Source organism: Rhynchophorus ferrugineus, unplaced genomic scaffold, assembly GCF_030347505.1.
Source record: "Rhynchophorus ferrugineus isolate W39M unplaced genomic scaffold, kcgeb_rfMv2 rfM3, whole genome shotgun sequence".
In the NCBI taxonomy this organism is placed as follows: Eukaryota; Metazoa; Arthropoda; class Insecta; order Coleoptera; family Curculionidae; genus Rhynchophorus; species Rhynchophorus ferrugineus.
The window spans coordinates 37952607-37972735 of record NW_027472582.1 but is presented as its reverse complement, the minus strand read 5'-3'; the positions used below and the strand labels follow the sequence as shown (position 1 = coordinate 37972735).

General features: G+C 29.2%; 1 protein-coding gene across 4 annotated transcripts in view; it reads right to left on the bottom strand.

Annotated features, from left to right (window-relative positions):
- Nucleotides 1-1503: 1503 nt before the first annotated feature.
- The window catches only part of LOC143192554 (chymotrypsin-like protease CTRL-1), a 49759-nt gene continuing 31133 nt past the window's right edge, over nucleotides 1504-20129 (bottom strand). Inside the window, exons 3-11 of one of the 4 annotated variants that reach the window (XM_076397966.1) lie at nucleotides 9781-9955; nucleotides 3776-3949; nucleotides 3428-3721; nucleotides 3171-3273; nucleotides 2931-3118; nucleotides 2734-2874; nucleotides 2028-2175; nucleotides 1817-1965; nucleotides 1504-1731 (exon numbers count right to left, since the gene is read on the bottom strand). In XM_076397966.1, the coding sequence (XP_076254081.1) occupies nucleotides 1532-1731; nucleotides 1817-1965; nucleotides 2028-2175; nucleotides 2734-2874; nucleotides 2931-3118; nucleotides 3171-3273; nucleotides 3428-3721; nucleotides 3776-3949; nucleotides 9781-9955 (1572 nt within the window). In that variant the 3' untranslated portion in view covers nucleotides 1504-1531. Of the gene's footprint in view, nucleotides 1732-1816; nucleotides 1966-2027; nucleotides 2176-2733; nucleotides 2875-2930; nucleotides 3119-3170; nucleotides 3274-3427; nucleotides 3722-3775; nucleotides 3950-5928; nucleotides 6084-9780; nucleotides 9956-20129 lie in introns of those variants that run through there. The other 3 variants (XM_076397967.1, XM_076397968.1, XM_076397969.1) reach the window with 3 other exon arrangements.

Genomic DNA, 20129 nt, shown 5'->3' with positions numbered 1-20129 from the left:
GGATGATTTCTAAAGTTGGTCACTCGCCATTCAGTAGGCTTAATGCTGAGGACCGTGGTTCGGAGCCCACGTTAAACTTATGCCCAGTCCAGATAAACCCATAGTTGGTAAAAGGGGACTTTAAAATGTATATAAAAAAATTATTTTAATTTCATCGTTATGTTCGTATTAATTAATTTGTTCATAACTTTGCACATCTATTTAACCACAGATTCACTTAAAACTACTTATAAGAAAACATGTGATATTGCGGTATGGAAATATTAATTATTGAAGTTCAAATTAGTTTTTAACGATTCTTACGACTGAATTTAAAATATAGAAATATATACAAAGATAACTAAGAATAGTTAAATGGTTTTTGCATATTTTTTGCTATTTCATTTTTGTTTACATTCATCCTGTCTGTCCCGTCTGAAAATATTTTAACAATAAATATATTTAATTTGAAGTAGTGTTATTTTTTATACCTAATGTCTCCAAATATGCTATTTTTTGATAGAAATATATATGAAATATATTTCCAGATTATTATTATTCTTTTATTAACTAGTTAATTTTATCGGACGCACGCATTTACATTCAATTTTCACAAGAAACGTTTCTCGTGAAGACGTTGAAAAAGAAGACTTTTATGTTATCTTAATAAAATTAAAAAAATTTTCAGACACAATATTAAAACTGGAATATTTATATCATTTTGAAAATAAGTCCAACATATTAATGATTTCATATTCTTGATTTAACTGTTATATTAAGTAACTGTAATTTATAATAAAATTTCTAAAGGCTCATACTAATTTTATATATTAACTATAATATATATCATATATTCATTTAATGTATATCATACCTAAACTAAAATATAATACGAGTAAATAAAACTTTTAAACTCATGTGAGTGAGTACACCACATGAGTTGTAATCTGTGGTACTGTAGAATCTGATCATGTTTATAAAAACATATTTGTAAAATTTTTCACTTTTAAGTTACAAATATAGTTATTGCAGTATACCTAAAGAATATTTTCTTTTAGTCTTAGTAACTTATTTTTTGTTTCATTAAAGACTGTGTTATAATAATATCTTTTATTTAGCCTTACATTTGGTTATATTTATACATTTACTTAACACTTTACTGTGAATGATTCTCATTAATTTTGTCTCTTTTATTTTTAAAATGTATTTTAGAATATTCGACCAACTAGCGACTCTACTGTGACCAATAAAGAGATAATGTTAGAGGAAATTCGGGCTTATCTTGATTGATTACTAAAGTTTAACAAAACCCAAAGTACATTTCGACTACACGATGTTATTTGGCAGATCTTTTGTATATATATAAAAAATAACTATAAATAAAACATATGTATATATATTTATCAAAATTATAATGTTTTAGTATGATTTTTTCAGGATGATAAAGTGTGAAATATAAAAATTAAAATTAATTTAACACATGACATATTTGGTACAGTCGGATAGTTTTAATAAAACGTACAGTTAATAAATAAAAATAATAATGTATTTTTTATCTCATAACAGATAAAACCCAATCTAAATATTTGCTAGCATCTGTAAAAACGACGTATTCCTTCAAGTTACATGAACGGTGAGTGGCATCAGACAGCGCAGTAGACACAATACCTCTAAGGTAAAACACGCCATCTCTCCTAAGCAAAAAACCAGAACCGCTATCACCGTTGCATGGTCCTGACCCATTTCTGTGACCTAAAATAAAAAATCGTTTAGTAATTACCTTTCAATGAAATGTAATAATTAATGGACATTAAGATATTGCTATGTATTTACATACCTGCACAAAATGTGTTGTCAGATGTGATATGAAGAAAAGCGCCGCCGGAGTTTTTGTCACTTCTTACGCAACTGAGTTGACTTACAATAGGCAAACTTATTTGTCTTGGTTCAGCTGTGCTGATGTCGCCATTTTCATCTCTTCCCCAACTGCAATATAAAATCAAAGTTACCATTCGAGCATGTGCTAGAGATTACATTATAATACATACCCAACAACAATTCCTTCCTTACCAACCACAAGGTTTAAATCATTAGAACCGGACCACAAACAGATAGGTCGTATAACTTTATTAAATTCAATAGGATCAGGGAATGTTAACATAGCAATATCTGCATTAGCTGATCCTGATTCATAATCTAAAAATAATAAAATGATATAAATTATTTATTATATGAACCAAGAATATCAAAACAGTTGTTGTGCACTTATTTTTATTCTTAGTTATTATTACTAATAGAGTGAAAAAAATTACAATAAGAATCTCTATTGATTTTTGAGATATGATAAAATAAAAGACATATAAACTTCATATACATATTTTAAATACATCTTCAACACAGCTTAAAAATCACATTTTCTTATCTAATCTATTATCTGATCAAACATTTTAAAATGTGTGAATATAATTGAATTAATGATGATGTAATAATCAAATAATGTCTGAAAGAAATACTATGGACATATATTGCAAAAATAGCAACTTGCTAGTCAAGGTCGATATTTTGGTTATATCAGGAATTCGCTTAAATTTAAGTCTATGCAACATACATGCTTTATAAATATTTAATGGTGTTCTAAAGGCTTTGTTTTTTAAAATAACACAGGAATGACCATTAATTTTGTATGAACTGTGGAATTATGTATATTGTATACATTATCTATATGTAATTTCTTAGAGTACAGTAATTACATACCAGGGTGGATTGTTACTGATTCTGGTTCTAACATTTTCTCTCCTTGGGATAACACCCATTTTCTTATATTCAATTTTCCGAATACACATAGAAGCTCCGTTGGCTTGATTCTTCTTGAATCTACTTTAACGCAGTGAGCAGCTAGAAAGATACATACAGTTTTTCATATATACATTTTTTTATGTGTTGATACTTACCTGTAACAACATGTCTATTTGATATAAGAGATCCACTGCAAATATAATTAAGACTAAGATTTTCCAATTGGCGGAAAATCGCAACTAACCACGGGTATGCACCTTTAGGAACCGAGTGACCATTTACTATTAAGGAATTTGTAGCAATAGGTCGTCCACAAATGTTGTCGACATTTGCCAGTGCATCACTACAAAATACGGTTAATTTACTGAAATTTCGAAAAATGTTTGATGACATACATATCTGTATTGCCCCTTTGTGGCACCTTGGGCGAAACAGTTGTTGGATTTCGGATTACTGGTGCCTCCGATGTTTTTGGATTGAAGAATGGGTTATTTCCAACTGTAAAACAATAAATTATGTTTTATAATAGCATACTCATAATAAGAGTGTATAGTTTTAAGACCCGAAATATTGTAACCGTTTAATAATTTAATTCGTCTATCAGCCGACTGCAGATGACTAGCTCTAAATATTTCACGTACAAAATACTTACTTTGTATTGGAGTTTTCGATGGCGTTTCTGGTGTAGATAATCCGACAAAGAATGGGTTTTGTGGGAAAGCTTCACTGGGATTTCCTCGTTTGCCTTCTAATGGTGAAGAAGCTTGTGTGGAAGTTGGTGGGGGTGGCGGTGGAGGTGGTTTCTGAGGATTAAAATTAAATGGATTGTTGCTATTGAGGAAAGGATTAAAGTATTTCGGATCATCTCCGCTTGCATCGATTTCGATAATAGTAGGCAGATCATCTCTTCTTACGTCGATCGGGTATGGATTATTTGGAGAGTTATCTGGGGAAAAATAAAATGTTTTTTAGAAGCGAATGCTACGTACGTTTTACCTACAATTATATGTCGATGTCCCTTGCCAATTAAGAAAGTAGAAGTTACCTCCATTATCTGGAGTTATGTTATTGATCGATCCATCAATAGTTGGGTCCGACGAGGATATCAAAGGAGTAACTCCCACGCTAAGCTTATGCTGCAAATTTATCGTGGTGAGAATGGCAACTATTTGTACTGAAACAAATAATTTAATCAATTGAAATATATTATTAATATACTTGTTCAATACGTTATTCGACGTTTCGATCTTAATATTTCCTTAATATATTATTATAAAGCAGACGTTTTCCTTCTTGAACATTGGCTCTTTGTTTGGATAAAATAATTTATTTCGTCAATAAAACAGATATTATAAGATGATCACAATAATATATAATTATTTTGTCGTGATATGTAATAAAAGTGATCAAAAGATAAAAAAATATATCCGGTTGTGACTCTAAATCATTCTTGAATGGAAATAAATACACACAAAAAAATTCAAAATCGGTCCAACCAGAACTATGTATATAGAGATAATAAAAAATTTCATGATTAAATTAAATCTATTTTGAGTATGAGGTGTACGAAATGGGTGTCGCTAATAATGGCAGAAAAACATATTCATTCGACGATTTAATCATTTAATTAAGATGATATTGTATATAGCTCCGTTACTATGGATGAGACTTGAGTCTATACTATTATTATCTTATTAAAAAAGAGGTTAAGGTGTGGTGAATTGCACCCGAAACAAGTTCTTGTTCAGAAATGGATCAAGAAAGTATTAGCGTCTGTTGAGATACAAAAAGAACCTAAACACAAAAAAACCCGGACTATTATCATAAGTTTTTAGATCAAATAGATATAAAACATAAAGAAACATTAGAAAAATATTACAAAATAAAATAGCATTTTTCTGATAACGCATTTGCTCAAATACACCAAAAATACTATTTGTTTCGCCTTCCCAGTTTACGACACCTCAAATAATTGTTTTGTGGTTGTTTGTTTTTTCCAATTGTTTTCCTCGATGGTAACAGATAATAGCTGCGATAGAGATGTATATTTAGGTTTGGATAGAATTCATAAATTGGAAGCTTGTTAACACAAACATATCCAAATATTTCCGTTTCATTACCTCGAAATTATAGACAACCTACTAATACTATATTTGAAAGTTGTATAAAAACACTAATTATCTTATCCATTATTAACAATCATATGACTGAACACTTATAAAAATTAGTGGTCAATGATCAAAGAAAAATAGATTATAAATAATACTCTACTCTCTTTGGCCAAATAATAACATAAACTATGAATACTATGAATAGCTATCAATGAATGAGGAGTTAACATATTAGGTAAACCATGCGAACGATAGTGTATAATTATATTTTAAAAATAATAGTTAAATATCTTTTAAAAAATTCTAAATCCTTGTATCAATATATCATATATTCCAAAACTCATTAAATCCAAGGCCCTCTCAAATTTAACAGGCTTGGTATATTATTTTCTAATAAAACTGATTATTTTAAAACATATTGTAGTACAAATATTGAAATTTCATAAAACCTTTAATACCATATAATTTTTTAACCATATAATAATGATATTATTATAACATTTATTATATATCTTTTTCATTAAAAACGTGTGGTATTTTCAGATATTATATATTTAAATAATCACAGAATAAAAAATATTTTAACAAAGCAGTGATAATATGTCAAACTAAACAAAATAAAAATTATTACAATAATTATATGTCAAGAACGGCTACTGTTCATTTATGCAGTATTTAATCAGTTTTCATTGCAATATAAAATAGCAATTCTGAATACAAAACCTAACTTACCTTAATATGAAAAGAATAATTTTAAAAGAAAATAATTTCAATGAAAGTATGTCGTAAAAGTTTACTATAATTTTTGCCCTTTACCAGAAAATATTTGTTATACATTCACAATTCACAATTTATGATTGTGTGTTACTTTTATAATTATAATTTTTATGGTATCACTGTACGCTCACTAATATTCACTTATAACACTTTGAATTTATTGCTATGTTAATAACATTTTTTGCACAAAATCAAAACTTTTTATCTACATTCCCGGTTCTGAAGTATAGGGTTTAGAAAAGACAATAGAAAGACAATAACATACCTGCCTTGACCATTGTGAAACAGCGCTGGAGTAAAATCTGATGTAGAACCAGGATGTTGTTGAGTATTTTTTATATTTTTTTTTTGGTCAGCATGGACTATTTGCATACAAGTTAGCAACCGTGGTTGCCAGTTCTAAAACCGACACTGTACCCACGCATACTCCACTTCTAACTAAGTGTAACGTAATGGGTTTCGATATCAACGTCAAATATAAATAAGAAATTATAAATATTGATTAGACATTGAAAAATACCAACAGTAGTAGTTTGAATTAAATAACTAAATGCAAACCGCGAATATTTGTGGTTTGGCAACACTGATGGAAACTGAGTCGACAACCTTAAAAAACACACTGACTATCTGACATAATTTACTCTTTTTATATAACTGGACAATCCAAACTATTGATCCTATTATAACGATCATTTTAAATAGCAATATAATTATTCCTTTATAAAAAAGACGTAATATTCTTTAAATTGACGATACCTAATATCAATTTCAATTAAATCACCACTCGAAGGACATATTTCAAAAACTAGTCGTGCTAACTTTTAAATAACAAACTAGTTTCCTATACTTTTTAAGAACAATCGCGAAACAAAGAAACTGTTTGAAATTTACTAGGAGTTATTTTTAACAAATATCTTAAATTAGGTTCTATACTTCAATGAGGTGTTATGAGATATTGGATACTACTGCAAATGTAAAACATAGAGCTATTTGCACAATTAATTCCTTTAAAACTAAAACACTGCTTAAATATACAATATATTAACGTACTTATCTTTCAAATCAATTTTCATCCGTTTATTTTAACGAACGCCTTTAAAGAGAGTTGAATTAAGGAGTGCCGATTCGAAACTGAAACCGATTTTAGTAATTCTGGTCCAGATGAACGACATTACCAAGAACAAAAAAAGAAAGTAACGTAGTACGTTACATTTAAAATTCCTTCATCGCACTAACAATAACTAAAATACCCGTTTTGTTGATATACACAGTGCCGTAAAGTTTGTGTTATGTAAATTTTGTACCGACAATAAAAGCTATGTGTATAAAAAATATGTGATCCTTTAAAATATACTTTAATAAATTAATAATAAATTATTTGGAAATAATTATAAACTTCATCAAGGTCTTAATATTATATGCTTGCCCTTTGTATTTTGATAATATTTCATTAGAAAAATATATTTAAGGAAAAGATAGTCAAGTGATGCTGCATCGATCTGAGCTCCAGTGAATAACAGGTCATTGAAATGTTCCCGGCCTGACACATAGATGGCGCTACTAGAATTAAATTTAGTTAGCCCTAACCCTCAGAAAATGCGTGTATAAATTTGACAGCTGTCGGATCATTAATTTGTGAATTATAGCATTTTGAGTGAAGTGTTTTTGTTATTGTGAAAAAATGAATAAAAAGGAATTTCGCTTGTTGATAAAATATTGCTTTTTGAAGGCAAAAAATACAGTTGGAGCAAAAACTTGATGCCGGGTTTCCGGACACTGCCCCAGGAAAATCAACCATCAAGGATTGGTATGCTAAGTTGAGACGTGGTGAAATGAGCACCCACGACGGTGAACGAAGTGGACGCCCAAAAGAGGTTGTACAGATTGTGTAAATTGAAATTGAACGAAATAACAGACACTGTAAAGATATCAACTGAACGTGTACATCATATCATTCACGAATATTTGGGTATGAGAAGGCTCTGTGCAAAGTGGGAGCCGCGCGAGCTCACTTTTGACCAAAAACAACGACGAGTTGATGATTCGGAGCAGTGTTTGAATATGAAGATTGTGTCGATATGTGACAGTGGATGAAACATGGCTCCGTCATTTCACTCCGAAGTCCAATCGACAGTCATCCGAGTGGAGTGCAGACGATGAACCTGCTCCCAAGCGTGGTAAAATGCAAGAGTCGGCTGGCAAGGTTATGGCGCCTGTATTTCGGGATGGGCGTGGAATAATTTTCATTGACTACCTTAAAAAAGGAAGGACCATCAACAGCGAGTATTACATAGCGTTATTGGACCGCTTGAAGGAAGAATTCGCCGAAAAATGTAATGAAACTGAGATTTATATTTTCATTCAATTCGCGTGGTATTTTCTCTTCATTTTATTTTTCTCGTCGCCTGTTAACGTTTGTGAATAGTTAATTCATCAATTGCAGCTTGGCTGACCAAGTGTTTGACCAAGATTTTCATCCAATAAGTCTTGCAATTCACTGTTTTCCATTTTTCTGACTGAAACGCCAAGACAAGTCAAAATATTTACTTTTAAATCATTGAAATCAAAACCCATAATTGGGATATGACGGAACACCATCATCCTAACTTTCTCAAAGTGATTCTACAACAGATATTTTCAAAACAAAAAAACAAAAGTAATGAATGTTGAAACTGCTATTTTAAGCAATAACGTATACTATATAACTCAACAATTCTAAATTGAAAACTGTTATTTTATAAAAATAAATGTCAAAACTATCAAATTTAATATTTGTTTGTATTGATACTGTGCATTTTCACTAATATATATTGCTGATTATGTACTCAGTAATTAATATAATTAGTGTTTTTTATCATACACTTTCTGACCAAAATTCCCATAGAGCATTATATTTTGGCTTTAAATCGACATGTATTTCAGGCGCGTAAATCTGACAACAGATTTATTAGATGCTGGAGTTAGAAATACTTGGCAGATGGCAAGATGGTAACTGTAATACAGCATTTTTTTCTTCAAGCAGTTATCTAAATCATAAGAGTTGACCCGCAAATTGGGACTATTCAACGATAGAAAGTTATAGATTAAGTCCGGCAAACCAATATCAACAGTTAGAAAGGCGTAATCTAATATGAACCACTAAAACCATATGAAACAATAACAGGAGAACGCAATCCATTGGAATAAAAATAAAAATAATTCCTAATAAATAATAATAATAATCTACCTTAGAAACAAAAAAATATTAGGAAATTATTCTAATTTACAAACAAATATAATACTGATATCAACAATTATTTATTTTACTTTAATTTTTGCAAATAAATGAAATTCCATAATCCACTTAATATCATGTAATTTTAAGCTTAAACGTATAATCCAATCATTAAATAATTGTTTATAAGATATTGCTTTACCGAGAAAATAACACAAGAAAAACAAAAGGATATTAAAAGTTCATTAAGTGAATGAAGACAAAATACGTTTATTGAATTTCCAATAATCTACCAAAAAGGAACATGACTAAGATACTTAAAATATCAATAGGAAAATAAAAATAAGAAGGTCGAAATTTGAACAGGAACTAAAAAGAGGTTACCCTTCGGTAATTGACAAGTAACTACAACTACCAGGGACATAAATTTGTTATTAGGGTATAATAATTTTAAAATACTATTCAGGTTAAAAGTAGGTTAGTGGCAAAATTAATTATCTGTTTTATAGATACTAGTTATTAATACTTTTAGTTATTTATTATAACATAGTATTAACGCGTACAGTTCCTGAAATATGTTACAATTGCAATTCCAACTTAAGACGAAACTATGGCAATAAAAATTAGTTACTTTTCTTTCAATTATCGGAATTTCATAATTATATTGCAAAGTTACACAAAGTATTATTTACATTATATATTTCAATAATTAAACAGTTATATCAACTAAATTCTTAAATTTTACTTTTTTTTCTGTTTTAAAGATGTATTAAAGATTAAAGAATTATTGAGTGTAAAAATACGGGTAGTGTAATATGTTTTTAGACACTTTCAAAAAGGTTCAAAATGTATGTCTCCGAAGTCCGGCTTAAGATGATTGATAAGAGATGGTGGTTCACTTACTTGGTATTCTAGGTCCGTTACAAATTAATATGCCGTTGACTGCTATTTTTGTAACCCTGGGTGGGATGCCTTGCCATGGAGGGAACAAAACCTTGTAGAAGATAGGCTTCCTATTAAATATGTCAGTAATCACTCGGTCTTTGGACTCTGCCAATACAATTTTTCCATTATAACCCTGAAATGAAAATCATCCATCAATGATAATACACATATTGATTTTTTGATACTTTGATTAAGTTTCTCTATAATTATTTTTTATTTTTTTAATTATTTCTCACTATTTCTTTAATTAATTACTAGTTAATTCAACATTTTGGCAATTCAAATATATGTCTCATTCAAAAATACCTAAATAAGTTAAACAAATTTTCTTTTAGAAATTTTGCTTTATTCATCAACATCAAAGGCATTGCACTGTTTTGGAGAACAATTTGTTTTTAGTTGTTTTGGAGAACATTCACCAAAGTTCTGAGTCAGGTGTATAGTGGCGAATTCATATTCACTTATATAAACAATATAACAATATATTTACACTTCGTCATATATGCACATTTAAATTTTTTTAAAAAATTATAAAGCTGACGGCTCAACATTATATTATATTCATTTATCCATTATCAAGCACTGGTCAAATTTCAAAAGACTAAATTCAGTCTTTCACAACTACACTACTAAAAATTCGACACTATTAAGACATGCAGGAATTTAAGTAATCTGAAACAACATGCATCGTGATTGCTAAATATTCTATAAAACAGAAAGTGTTTTGGGAATTACTGTTCTTAATTATCGTTTTTTTTGCAATTAATCATGTTTAATTATCTAACAAATTTGCTTTTTAACCGACTTCAAAAAAGGAGGAGGTTCTATGTTCGACTGTATATTTTTATATGTATGTTTACCGATTCCTCCGTCAATTGTTGACTGATTTTCAAAATATTTTTTTTAATAGAAGAAGTGCACTTCCGAGGTGGCCCCATGGAAACTAAGGCAGCATATGTTTACACTTTTTTTATCTAAAATAATCAGAGATTTGTGTATAATGTTATTGCTGAGCTGATGTGACAATACAAAATTAATAATATAATATTGTGTTATATACACAAAATTAAATTACGAAGAAAAAAAATCTAATTTTTTACTCGTACCGACTTCAAACTGATCAGTTGGTAGTGGTTCAAATAATACTGTAAATAGATAAACAGGTTTAGGTAGGTATTGAGCTAAATTCTGTATATAGTAGAATAAAAAATACGTGTAGTAGATAGGTTAAATAAGGTTTTGTTTATTTTTATTTAGTTAGTACAACAATTATTATGTATATTTTATTTTAGAACTTTTTTTGTGTTCTAAAAATCTAAGTTTGATTATTTTTTACTTTTTAGTCAGTTCCTTTTTTATTTTTTGAAGTCGGTGCAATTCTTTTTAATGTTTTATAAAATAGTTGCTTATAAATAATCATCTATGAAATGCTACATTATCGCATAGTAGCATCATTATTATTTAAGAAATATAAAATATAAAATAGTAGTAATTAATTTGCATTAGTGGAATCTTATTATTGGACAAAATAAAGTAATGTAATAAAAATTAAAAAATACTGTAATAATAGTTGTTTAAAGAATACTCAATTTCAACTATAACTTGACGCAAGTACGTATTTTTTCTTCATAAATTATTCAGTAAATTGACCTACTATTTGATCTTATACTATACGTTACTTTCGCTATTGTATTAGCTTTGCTTTATTAGGGTGTAACTGTAATATAAAATACGATAACCTTAACAAACACTATGGTGTTAGATTAATATTAGTAATAATTAATAATATTTAAAAATATAATATAGTAATAACATTAATAATTATTAAGTTAGTGAACGAACTAATCAACATTTTTAATTCATTACCTTTTGTTCTATTAGGTAGAAACATGTATCTCGTTTAGCTATATCTATTAACAACTTTTAAACAACATAACTAACCTAATTATGAAATTCGATGGTTTTGACATTTCCTTGACAAAAGTTAGACTTTTCCTTTCAGTATTATTAAATTATACAGTGTACACAAACAGTAATTAAGGAAAACTTAAAATTATATTATTGATATTCTTTATATTTGTTGTCCCTACACATAAAACAGTATCTGAAACATATGGTGACGCTGCTCCATTATGTCTTAATAGTTGGTTTTGGTTTCAATGATTTAAAATTATTATTTTGATGTCATTGATAAAGAACGCTTCCAGAGCACCAAAAAATTGAAGACAATGAATTACAGGACTTATTGGACAAAAACTAAAAAGGCCCCTCAAAGAACTTTTAACCAACTTAGAGGTTAATGATTTAATTATTTCTAGACATGATTACATGCGATGGAAGAGATTCAAAGGAGGGAAAGAGGCTACCATACGAATTGAGTTAAAATACCGTTTCGGACCGTTTCATCGCGGTTTAATTGCTTGCCAGTCAAAAAAAGAAATATTTTGTGTGGCTTATTGTTAATGGAGATCTACTATGATAAAATCAGATCTACTATCACAGTGGAGTGAAAAAGCGAATCTACTATGACAACACCAAGCGCAAAAATCATGGGTTAGCCCATAACAGCTATCCACATCGACAACGAAGCGGAATATGCATGGCGCTAATGTCTTGCTATGCATATAACAATATGTAGTTTAAAATGAGTGATTAAAACTAAATGAACTCTCAATGTCACTGCAGATTTCTGCCAAGGTCAAATGACCAAATTTAACAACGTATTGTACCAAAAAAGACCAGCAATAGCTACACCTGCTGCAAGAGTTGTGAAGGATACACTGTTGCATTTTAAACGGAGAGTTATTTTACACCCAGCGTACTCACTAAGCATAATACCTCCTGATTACCGCTTGTTCAGATCGATGAATTGGCTGGCACAGTTTCGAAATGTTAACGATGTGCGAAAATACATCAATAATTGGATCGCTGCAAAACCAATATCGTTCTTTTCAAAATTGCAGAAAACCTTTTGATTAATATATATGTTCTTTCAATATTTCTCAACAAATGTCTTTTTGCATACCATGCATACATATTGCATACAAGTAACTAATATTTTATTGAACTATCAACATCATAGCTCTAAAAATCGTCCAGTGTAAGTAAACGTGTAGGTTAGTAAAGTGATGCTAAAGGCTTGAGAAAAAATGTAATTAATGAAGTTGAATAAATTTGGGAAAATTTTTGCTGCAACGATTAGTGTTTCTAAAAATCAATAATAGGATAAATTCCAATAATATCCAACAAGGTATAACTAGTGGATGAAGACTGTAGTTTGGAACCAACCAAGGGTATGACGTGACTACAAAATGAATAACAAACAAACAATATCATGTATGCAAAATCTTCCAATTGTTAAGTCGTATGTAGTTCATAACATTAAATTAATTTAATATCAATCATTTTTGCAGTAAAAGTGACGCAATGTGATGTAATATGAAGACATAATAAATTGTTTTGTTTTATCTATGTAATGTTTTATCTAGGTGGCTGACACAATTTTTGCAGATTTTATCTTTTTTTTCTTAGAGAGCTTAAAATAATATTTAGAATATTGGAATGTTTCGGACACAAGGTTCTAGAACAAAGTACAAGTGCATCTAAGAAAACTAATCTCTTAGAATATTTATTTTGCCGCAAAGCTTTAAAGATACGAAATTGCTGAATGAAACTCCAAATGCGATGAGATCTTATAGGTCAGCTAGGAATCATCCACAGAGATATTTCCAAAAGTTTCACCCATATTCAAAAGCTTTCCTGTCTGAACGTTTTTCCCACATGTGTTGACCTAACATTACCTCAATATATGTTTCATTTGTTACCAACAAAAATGCTTTTTGTGGAAGGTTATAACTGATAATGAACAATGTTTATAAAAATCCTAAAAGTAAAAAAACTGTAGGTCATTGACACACAAGCACAACTGCCACTTAAAGAAGACGTTCCCTGTATGTTTGGTGTGTCGTGAATGATTATCTTTATTATGAGCTCCTGGAAACTGGGAGTATTGTAACGAATGAACAGAATAACAATCTTACAAACGAATCACTACTAACGAAAACTAGAAATGACTAGTAATTAAGTATGAAAACAAGGCACCCGCAAACCTTGAAGATTTAAAATATCATTAATCTATCTTAAAGTATTAAATTTACTGTTGTCTAATTTTTTATAGGAAATAAAACTGTTGAATAGTCTGAAAAATTAAGTCATACCTCTATCTAGAGTTAATTATTTTTCTTATTTCTCCTTATTATAATGTAACATTTAAAAAATCACTTCAAATAGTTCTGTAAGTCTCTAAATAAATAATCTTCACCTTGACGTTGCTTAATGATTGTCCGGACATGTTCAATACCGAAAGACCAAGACGTCCATCACAATAAACCAAAAAACAAAAAACCGTTTATAATACAATAAAAAACAAAGGAGGTCCGAATAAATAAAGATAATCTGGTAGGCGGTGATGATATTCATATATCATCCATTCTCTTGCAGTTGTGTTTCTTCTCTTTCGTTTTGAAATATCTAATATTATAGTATAAATGATCCTTAATGTGAATGCGAAAACTCTTATTTAATATATTTAATAGCACCTGTTTAATAAGTGATGGTAATGGGCTTTTTTATTTAATCACTGATAGTAAACAATTATAATTGTGTTGACGGTACTAAAGCAAGTGTATTTAATGAAATAAGTTGCATTACATATTTACAATAAATATATTGAATGCATTTTATTGCTAAAACTGAACTGGCAATAATATACACCGTTATTTTTCAAATTTGTAACTAATAAAGAACACATGTCATTTTCTTAATTAAAACTAAGTACGGCTAATAGCCATATCGTCAATATATAATTTCATATTATACTTTCAAAATATATCGACCTATAGGCCAATGTTAACTTAATAATTAGGCCAGAATATAGCAATCGAATATATAAATTTTATTTTGTTTACTGTAATAGAATATTTAATATAGTGGCCATCTGTTATTTTATTTTTAAAGTAAGTATTATTGGAATATAACAAATGCCGTGATTAAAATTAACAAATATACTATGATCAAAAAATAACAAGACTTTAAATAACGTAAGCTGGTTGGTTATTTTCGGAAATTCACTTCGTCCCTTTTAAAAGAATCCTCCTTGGTCCTCTTTAGTAGTGACCAAGAGAACATGACTCTTATTATAGCGATAGTAGTTGGTGCGAATCGCGCGGGGGCCTGGTATACATATGTATTTATTGTTGTTTACTTGTGATTATTTTTAGGCAAAAGTGTAAAATCTGACAAGGAAAATCCTTCCAATAATGCCAGTAAGAAACCTGCGTAAAATCGAATGTCTTTTGGGGCGGATTCGTCATGAGTCGATTGCATTGGAGAACCAAGGACCGTGGTTCGGAGCCCACGTTAGTCAGCAAGTCTAGTTCAGGCAAACCCTAGTTGGTAAAAAACATATTCTAAAATAACTCTGACTTCTTCAAACAAATAGTTTCATACAAATCACTCGCTGACAGGTTAGTCTGGCATGGCAGATGAAATTTATAAAAATGTGACTAACGTATAATTACGCCAAAGAACACTCCAATTAAAAGTCTTTCAAAAGAAAGTTTTTATTTAGTAGATTGACTGAAAAAATTAAGCCATTTATCCAAAACAATGTTTATTATTAAGGTAAACAATGTTGGAATTTAATTATATAAAATAATATCGTAGAAATGTACACTATTAGCTATTCGGTGACTAGGCAAGTGAAGAGCGTTCTGATGCTCGTCCACTTAGTCATCGACTTGCATCCTGAGGTTTGAACTCTTGTACCAATTGAAATTTTGTTGAAAAATAGCTTTTTGTTGAAAATAAGTCTTTGTGTAAAGTATGGGGTAGTGATGATTTATGTACAAATTAATTAATTGAGTTAACACGAATAGATTTTCTATGTTTTATACTGTTTTTAAAGACTTAAAATATATAAAATTTCTCTCAAAATCTAATCATATACCAATACCAATAGATAAATGCAAATCTTTCAACCAGAAACAAAAATAAATTATATAAAGTTAAAATTCTAGCCAATAGATTGTCTTGCTTTTTAATCAAAACTGACCAATGGGTGAATAAAGGGATTACTGAAAGGAAAAGGATCACTGAAAGGAAAATCGTTCTTTTTGTAACAGGTTTATCTTTATATATTTTATACAGGAATGGCTACGACGATTGATTATGTTAAATTCAAAAAGATTTATATTGCAACGAATCCGTACAGATCCAATTAAAGCTAATATATGCTAATGTTCAATGTGATACCAAAATATTTGCATAAAACTGTGACCTTGATAGATCTGATCTCTTTATTGAGCACGATATTTTAGTGTACCATAAAATATCACTTGGTTATTGTTAATGCCGGATCTGTTTAAACACAGTTAGTATAAATTATTAATGCAGATAATACAATCTCGATCAGTGAAAACCAAAGCGTGTTAACAATAATACGGAACATAAAATAATGAAGAACAAATATGATTGATTTAATTTATCGCATCAATAACAAATTTCATCAGGAAATTCCAGCAAATTCTTAGAATAAAAGCATTTTTGAATACTGTGGTTATAGATCAACATGAGTTTTCTTATCACAAGAAAAAGCATTGTTTCTGTTTGTTTCCTATTCAGAGCAGTGTTGAAATATTATTTATGTGTAATTATAAAATATATATAACCCAACATTAGGATGTTGCTGAACTTTGAATATTCAACTCAATTCGAATTGGCATAATTTTAGAAAATTACAAAAACATAGATTTTATTGTAATTCTTTTTGAAGCACAACACTGTTAGTTTTGTCTTTTCGTGCATAAATAAAATAATATTGATGGTTCTCTATATTTTGATCGAATACATTCATAACGAAACATTAATTTTAATTTTGGATTGTTTGTGCTTGATGCTTACCGATAAAGGATTATTACAATTAAGAATAACAACACATAGTGCACATCACATCGCATCGCATTTAATCAAGAGTTAGGACATGCAACCCAATACGATTCCGATGCATTAAGAGAAATCGCTCTCTTTTAAATCATCAACAAAATTATACCTACGCTATTCGGATAGAGGTAATGAATGATGGAACTGGTAGAATAATTTGCTAGATTGCATCGTATTACTGCAAAAAGGTTTTTACAGTCTGTGATATTGGCAACGATTCGATTGCAAAATGGAATTGCACTTGCACTTATTTCATTAAGAATTGCAGCTACGTTGTTGAAAAGTGGCCGAAAAGCTGATTTAGCACTCAAATTGCCATTAAACGTACAAAGTAGTAAAACTTCAACTTGCAACTTAGCCATTAGCGCAACATAATCCAGAACCTATATTTTTAACCGACGTCAAAATAAGGAGGAGCCGATTTCTCCGTCAAGTATAGACCGATTTTCAAAATTCTTTTTTTATTCCAAAGAGTGCACTTCCGAGGAGGTCCCATTGAAACCAAATCAGGATCTGATGGGGGTAAGGATGAGGAATCCCGTGAAAACCTCAAATTTTCAAAGCGCGTACAATGTTTTTACACATTTTTTTATCTAAACTAATTCATTATTATTTACTTTTTAGTGCGTTTCTTATCTATTTTCAGAAGCCGGTTCAATTTTTTTTGTTAAAAATATTTTATTAAACTTATGTGCATTATAATTGATTGCAGGTCAATGGGAATTAAACGCAATATATTCCATCAATTTCGTTCAACTTCATATCTATTCGTAAATATCTTTGCTTGATTTTAAAGAATCAAATTCAAATAAAACTTAAAATTAACCATTAATGTTTCTGTATAACCATGTATACTACATGTTAAAACCTATAAAATATAAAACGCTATTAAATTAAACTTTTAACATAAGGCCTGATTGCGATGAACAAAAAAGTTCACTCAACAAATTCAAAACTTGATAAAGATTGAGATCGATTAGATTAAGCACTAAGAAATAAATTTTTTAACCGATACATCGTCGTTTAACGACATTTTTCAAGTTGTGTAATACGTGAAATTTAAATGGTCGTTTCAATTTTCTGTGCAATGTTTTTAATTTTTCTTACATTTACCAGTTTTAAAATTTAGAATAATGTAGTTATTACTATATTATTCTATATATACATATATATATATATATATATATATATATATATATATTATATATATATAGATAGTGCAATATAAAAGACGAACAAAGGTAAACTGGCGAACAAAGATACAGTCAATACTCGCAAATAAATTAATTACAATTGAAAGCTGTCCAGAAGGCTAATGCTTACGAACAACCATTTCAATTTTGTTCACAAAGGTTTCTTCTGAAGGGATGTAATATAGGGCAGTTGATGCGGTTATAATTGTACGAAAATTGGTGTATTTTTTATTGGTTGTGAGATGTTATAAGCGAGGTAATTAAAGGTTTCGTTTTTATTAAAATAGGATGAGATCTGCAGTGTTGTCTGTATCATTGATTTATCAAGTTGCCGCTTCTTTCGATTAAAATAAAACAGTTTTCAAGTAAATTAAATGTTTTTATACTACAACTTAAGTAATAGTACTTCTCCTATTCGAAATATTCTGTAGGAATACTTCTATTCCATGAGGCTAAACAATAAGTTCAATCAAGTTAACACCAACGTGTAGTATTAACATTATATAAATAAATAAATATAAAATAACTTAAACAATATTTGCGAAAAATTATTGATTTGATATTAGTACTTCATATTATATAATAATATGATAAATTATAATCTTCATATTATGTGAAATTAATCATTACAAAGCCCGGATCTGTATATAAACCGTTACTTGTAAAAAAACTGTAACATAAACAAAACAATACAGATATCAGACCCGTTCGCAAAGAAGATTAAAATGTACAAAAAAGTGAATTAATCATGTATACGGAGACGAGGTTATTTGACAAAAGTTTACATTTTGGGAAAACCTGCGAATCATTTTGAGATTGCTACTGATTTTTGAAACCATTAATAGATTGCCTTTATTCACAATATGATGTAATGCCAATTGTATACTTTTATAACAGAAATATTTGACTAAATATAAACTGAAAGGACATAATGGGGCACCATCAAGCCTGGTAAAGTATTTTAGAAATTACTAACTAGTAAAAGATTCATATTATGACTAAACAATAAAAAAGACTATCTAACACAATCAATGAGGTATCGAAAATATGTCGCAAGTTCAATTATGACTAATAATTATAACCTCTTGGTAACAAAACAAATAAATTTTTATTATATGAATACAGATATGAATACTTTAAAGATCGATCGTAATTATTAGGGTCTGTAAAATATCAACTAAAAATGCAAGCAGAAGCAACTGTAAAAGAGCAACAGCAGGAGTAAACTGTATAGTAAGAGGGTGGAATAAGAAATAGAACAACGAGCAATGTACTCAGAAATAATATTACTATTATTACTGTTACTATTTAACTAAGTAACTGATAAAAATGAAAAAAAAAATGAAAAAAATATAATAATAGTATATACTCCAAGACAAGGCAATTTGATTGGTAACAAGGAAACATCTTGGGAGGATAAAAATAAAATACAAATAACTAACGCAACAGAAAGAAAATTATACATTATGAAATAATGCAATAGCAGAGTAAGAAGGGCGGTGATACACATAAAGTAATTATCTACAAATATGATAATTAGAAGATGTGAGAAATGAGAACGCTAAAAGAATGCTGAAGAATGCAAATATTGCTGGCTTCTGCATAAAATAATAATCATAAATAAATTCCTTGATCATAAGAAAATTCATCAATATACAAGTTTAACTCGGAAATTAACAATAAATCATAGACTGACTATATATAGATAAAAATAGGAAATAAGTTAATTGAGAGTTCTTTTAAAGCATTTTCAGATTTGGATATGTCCGAGATTTGTGAGATTTTAAAATTGTTTTAACATTTTTAAAGAAACAATTTCACAACTTTATGGAGAGATATAAATATAAAATATATCACACCGTCAAACTCAATGCCAATGTTGACTAATGTCCAATAGCCCTCTATAGCCGAATACTAACTGACCACAGAAATAATGGAATGCATGTTATCCCTACCAGAAAATGTCGCGTTTTGCATCTGCGCCTGAATGTTAACATATCAATCTTAAATAACAACACGGTGGTTCACATTTTAAAAATAAAACAGAAACAGCAAATATATTACAAAAAAGTTATTTAAATAAATTTTTATTTATATGTTATTTAAATGTATAAA